Source organism: Mytilus edulis, chromosome 9 (genome assembly GCF_963676685.1).
Source record: "Mytilus edulis chromosome 9, xbMytEdul2.2, whole genome shotgun sequence".
Taxonomy (NCBI): Eukaryota; Metazoa; Mollusca; class Bivalvia; order Mytilida; family Mytilidae; genus Mytilus; species Mytilus edulis.
The window spans coordinates 32,632,907-32,638,906 of record NC_092352.1 but is presented as its reverse complement, the minus strand read 5'-3'; the positions used below and the strand labels follow the sequence as shown (position 1 = coordinate 32,638,906).

The following is a 6,000-nucleotide window of genomic DNA, read 5'->3' as shown; positions in this document are numbered from 1 at the left end:
TGGATAAATTTATCGGTTTCCATGAGCAAAATTGGTAGCGGGTCATCCCTACAATGGGGGGGGGGGGGGGGGTCTCTACTATGGACTTCTGATATTAATCAATATATATTTCTACAGACATTCCCGTTTTCGATGTACAAATATCATGCAATTTGGACAAATATCTGCATTACAACTTTTATCAAATTGTGTTTTTATATGAAATGATCTGATGATGAAGTAATGTGCAAAAGGTAAAACACTTTTCATAACTTATTAGGCAAGACAAAACGTAATACGTTCGTGTTTACTCCGTGTTTACATCTGATTTTATTCTTTCCGGAAGCGGGTTTTTATGAAAACAGAACAGAACGTCTGCAAAAAGTGAGTTTTCACATTCAATTTATATTGGATTTGAAGTACGAATAAAGGTTTAAGATTCATTTCAAGCAAATGAAAGAAGCACCTGTTATCATTAAGACGTTTTATATCTAAATTTAGACACTTGAGTCTTGACACATGCCTGACATGGGCAGTGCATAAATGTCATTATAATCTGAGACTACTATACTACTGATGTGAAAATCCATGGATGGTACATGTACCAGCGGGATTCGAACCCTCAATCTCGGGATCTAAAGGCAGCGCTCTAACCAATTGAGCCAAAGAAGATCTTCCCTAACTCAACTAGTTAGACTACCTTTATATCTCCAGGTCTACAAGACTCTTCCCCTTTTTCTTTTTTCGGGCTGCGTACCATCCATTCAAGCAACTCACAGGTCCACCACCTGTACAACCCCGAGACATCTACTCGGAAATCCTCTGGCCAGTTCCACCTACATGTAGATATGTCATGGTCATCTTATGACTGCTGGTCAACCACCATGACCCCATATCAAACTGCCAGGCACCTATATACACTTGTTTGTACAAGTAGTAATTGCTCGCAGCGCCAATGATGTGAAAATCCATGGATGGTACCAGCGGGATTCGAACCCTCAATCTCGGGATCTAAAGGCAGCGCTCTAACCACAGGGGTTAAAAAATCCACTAGCCCGACGCCCGGGACTAGATCATTTACGCCTCGGGCAATTAAAATGTGTAATCCGATATGCCCGACGGACTAGTAACAAAAAGTTATTGACGTTTCCAAAATAGAAAGTGAAAAATCCCTTCATCACTATTCTATGTTAGCCAATTCGATTCAATTAAATCATCTGGGATTCCAAGAATTTGAACTGGTTTGTACAGGTCCTGTTGTACATATTTTAAAAATAGAACAAATAACTCTGGCATGTCTGGGTGGCCTGGTATCATGTGTTGATCGCAATTCTCGTACTTTAAATATCGATTTCTCATACCATGGCTTGGGGTATTGTACATTGCTTATCGTGCCCAGATTTTCAATTAACAGTATTTGGGGGTATGATGTATTGATTGGTATTGACCTGTCTTGTTGCACAGCTCTTGAGCACGAAACCATGCAACAAAATATTTCTTAATATTTTAGTACGGGAACCCCAGGAACTTCGTCAGTTTCAAAACGAAAAACGGTAGATGAAAGGAGTAACGAAGCTGAAAATTCATCCCCCAAAAATGCTAAATACTACATGGAAAATCCGCGGAAAAAAATTAATAGTGTCCAGGACAGAAGGGCTGCCAAGTCTTTAGCGCGAGACTCACACACGTTCATGCTTATTTGGCGGCATTTTCCTTTGAACTATCGTTTTTTCTCTTTGATCTTTACAATTTGGCCAAAAAATCACGAATTCACTTCCTGAAAAGTTGGCCGAACTGGGACACAATGATTCCCCTGGCAAGGTTGGCTGTTGCTGATGAAAAAAACAGACAATACTCTGTGAATATTGCCGTTGGTTGCCCCAAACACGCAAAAAAAGTCTGCTTTGAATATGGGAACAACTAAGTTAGGTGAAGCACCAAAAGAATAAATAACAGACCAATCAAAATTATTAAATACAGTGTATAATGTCTCCTTCAAAACAAAGGACACCCACTTTGTATTTTGCAGCAAACTCTTGATTTTTAAGGCATGATAGGGCTAGCAGGTCAGTTTTGATGGACTAGCAGTTCTTACAACAGGGCTAGTAAAATCCTGCTTCCAATAAGTCCTGGGCTACTTAGCTGTAACAAAATTTTTTAACCCCTGAACCAATTGAGCCAAAGAAGATCTTCCCTAACTCAACTAGTTAGACTACCTTTATATCTCCAGGTCTACAACACTACTATAACACTGTATGTGTTATAGTAGTCTCAGTTAATATGAGGCAGGCATTACCTGTAAATGGGGACGAAGTCTGTATGAATTATTTTTTTGTAACTTAAATATTTGTTTAAAAAAAAGAAACGGAAATACCGTAACGTTTCCGATTTTGGTTCTGTTGTTAGAGATTTAGTTGTGACGTTATTTTAATAATGACGTCATATGCAATGTAAACAAAGAAACGCTATCATCAGGTAACGTTTTTTCATATCAAGGAATTATGAAAAATGAAATTGGTATTGCGCGTTCCTTCCTATTTTATACTAGACTGATAAATATATATTTTACTCAAAGTTTCATACAAACGAGACTGGAAAAAGGAGGTACATTGTACATTTCTGCGCAGGTCCGGGATTTCAAAACACGACAAAAAAAATTTGAACGATTTTGAGTTCATTAGTACAATGAAAAATTCTGGAAATTTTCCAGTATTTTTTTTTAATTAATTGAATTTTCTACTGTTATTGGGGACTCCGTCCCCATATAATCATGTATAATGATGAATATACCATGAGGGTGGTAAAGGGTTATTTTCGTGCAACGTTTTCACCTTTTTAATTCATGTGTTCTCGTTTTTCATCGTTTTTTTTTTTATTTCTTGTTTTCTCGTGTTTGATTCGATGTGCGTGCTTTGTGTTTCCTCTTATTTATTTTCCGTGTTTCGTTTCGGTACTCTTGATTTTTCTAGCTTGTCCTGAATTCGATTAAAAAGTAAACCCAGGACTAATCCAAGTCATCCTAGATATTAATAGCTCTCTTCATTAATAGCCTATTCCTCATGAATAATGTTTTTTTTCCTTTTCAAATAGGATGCACTGAAATACCAGACTCTAAAAGGTGACCACAGGGTCTTGGTGTCCATTAATAATGACTGCATGATCTCCAAGAACGACTGAGTAATAACATTTTTTTCTCTTAGTATTTACGTTTTTATTTCTTGTGCTTTGTTTTTTCCCGATTTTTATTTTTCGTGCTATTTTTTTGCTATTTTTATTTCAAGTGTGTCTGTGTTCAGTACCCCCCCCCCCTTTACCACACTCTACCATGTATATTACTCCGAAACTGTCTCTGAAGATAAATGTTACCTTACTGCAACACTTGCCAAAACCTTAAAAAATACCTTAGTTTAAACATATTTATTTATAGTGGATTGGGAAACAAGTTTTGCAACTTATATTAATCCCTTTCCACTTTGCGGTTGCGAGTGCTGCCTTGTAGCGGCATTAGCCTGCTCTTTTTCGAAATCTACGAGGGTGTCTTTAACGTGCAAGAGATTTGGCTCTCTCTTAACACGGGTCAGCCATTTATCGTACCCTTCCGACGGACTATCATCGTTTCCTCGAGACCATACTCGCAAATGGTGTCAAGGGAGAGCCGAATATTCAGTTCCTGAAATTTTCATCCCAGATGGGAGTCGAACCAGAAACCTTTGTGTTAGTTTTTGAAAAAATAGCTTGACAGTCACCTTAAACACATTAGCCATAAAAAACATACCTTGACGCCTAGGGTACTGTTATAGTAGTAGTAGTCTAAGCTTGATGTTAGTTTAAACATATTTATTTATAGTTGATTGGGAAACAAGTTTTGAAACTTATTAATCCCTTTCCACTTTGCGGGTGCGAGTGCTTGACGTTAAACTGAAGCCAACACTAAAAATAAGATACAAGGACCCTAAAGGTATCTTCGCCGGAATCTGGGTCACTTTCAGCGTTTGCCCCAAAACACATTCGCACCCATTCACGTTCGCCCCCTTTCACTTTCGCACCGTACACGTTTGCACCCTTTTTATAGTGGTTTTGTGTTTAATAACTTTGTAATCAAGTTATGGCAAGTGTATTGCTATAAATATTTTTGTTGTTATCATGGTTATTGTCTCAAAATAAAGTGAAACAAAATTTTTTTTTTAGTGTTGAATAAATCTTAATAACACTTTGGATAGAGTATTGCTATAAAAAAAAATCAAAAAAAATCATTGTTTCTAAATAAAGTGAGATTCCGACAACATTTTTTTTTTTGGTTGAATAAATCTTAATCATGTTTTGGTTAGTTTATCATGGTTTATTGCTATAATTTTTTTATTGTTTTAAAATAAAGTGATTCCGACAACGTTTTTTTGTGTGTTGAATAAATTTTAATCATGTTTTGGTTAGTATATTGCTATAATTTTAAATTTTGTTTTCATTGTTTCAGATCAAAGAGACCAAGCTGTTATGACAATTATCTTTTGTGTTTTTCATTTAAAATCTACAATGTTTTACTTATACCTCGCTAAATTCATGCAGTAATTACATCAAAGCAATTTAAAACAACAATCATAATTTTCTAATTATTAAACTGAAATTTGATTTAAAATTGGGTGCGAACATGTAGGGTGTGAATAGACCTTGGTTGCAAATGTGCAAGGTCTGATATTTCTAGATCTGCCACTGGATACCTCCTAGCCTCATGGGTTTTTGTGCTATAAAGAATGCATTGTGATGTCACAATTTCCCTTGTAAAAGCATGCATAATAATGATAATATGGATTCATATGTCATACTAAAACATATGATCTGACCATGATAAATGTAACATAGTGTATTTTTTTATATGGATAGGTACTTCACAGATTCCCTTCGGCTATTCTGTGACGGGTTTGTATGTGCATAAGTTGGTCATGCTTGATAAGGGGTGCTGATTTAAACTCCTCGGTTGTAATGACACACACTACGGATTCCACCACATAGTTCCAATCTACTGCAGTGCACACAAAAATAGAGTTTTTGAACTGGTCTGTCTTACTTTTTGAAACTATGAATGCTTGCTTGTTGTTTCCAGAGGGAAAAAATGTCGGACAAGTAAAAGCCATATCAAGCTTGTCCGATGGGACAAATAAAATCATTCTTCCTAAAATGAACTAATCCAACTTTGATGATCAAAGTAATAAACAAAAAACAAGAATTTTCAGGGACTATATATCGGTACATGTGTGTAATCACTGGTAACTTCAATGAGTACATTGTATATATACATGTATAATGCCTAAAATTTACAGGAATTATGCATCACTAGGAAAAAAATGTCAGGGATTATGCCTGTATATATTTGGAATGAGGAGACAATTAATAAAAGTTAAATAATGTCTTATTTTTAAAACATATTGATGTTAAAAAACAGAAATATTAAGCACTATATTCTGATACATGTATTCCTATATTCGTTTATTTTTATAAGACCGCAAAAATTTAAAAAAATTGTGGTCGTATATTGGTATCACGTCGTCGTCAGCCGAAGCCTGATGGTTTCCAGATAATAACTTTAGTATAAGTAAATAGAAATCAATAAAATTTAAACACAGTGTTTGTAACCACTTAAGGAAGGTTGTGATTGATTATGGGGGTTATGGTCTTAACGGTTTAGAAAATAGGGGCCCAAAACAAGCATTTATCTATTTTCAGGACAATAAGTTGTGTATTAGTATTTCAATTGCTCTTGATATTGTACCACAATGTTCATACCATAAAGCAGAAGGTTGAGATTATTTTTAAGGGCTATGGGGCAAACAGTCTAGGTACTAAGGGCCAAAAAGAAGCATTTTTGTAGTTACGTGACAATAATTAATGTATAACTGTATGGATCTCTCTGACATTGTACCACAAGGTTCCATATAACAAAAGGAAGGCACAGTATTGTGCAATAGATTTGTTAGATCTTGACCACATTTATTTTGTGACAAAAACCTATATTATGTCAAAAATTTG

General features: G+C 35.5%; 1 protein-coding gene across 5 annotated transcripts in view; it reads left to right on the top strand.

The window, feature by feature from the left end:
* The first annotated feature begins 295 nt into the window (after nt 1-295).
* The window catches only part of LOC139488140 (SUN domain-containing protein 1-like), a 45,409-nt gene continuing 39,704 nt past the window's right edge, over nt 296-6,000 (top strand). For 2 of the 5 annotated variants that reach the window (XM_071273547.1, XM_071273552.1), the window contains exon 1: nt 321-363. Coding sequence is in view for 2 of the 5 variants with exons in the window: in XM_071273552.1 (XP_071129653.1) it covers nt 335-363 (29 nt within the window). In the remaining 3 variants the exon portion in view is untranslated. Of the gene's footprint in view, nt 364-3,071; nt 3,157-6,000 lie in introns of those variants that run through there. The other 3 variants (XM_071273546.1, XM_071273542.1, XM_071273545.1) reach the window with 3 other exon arrangements.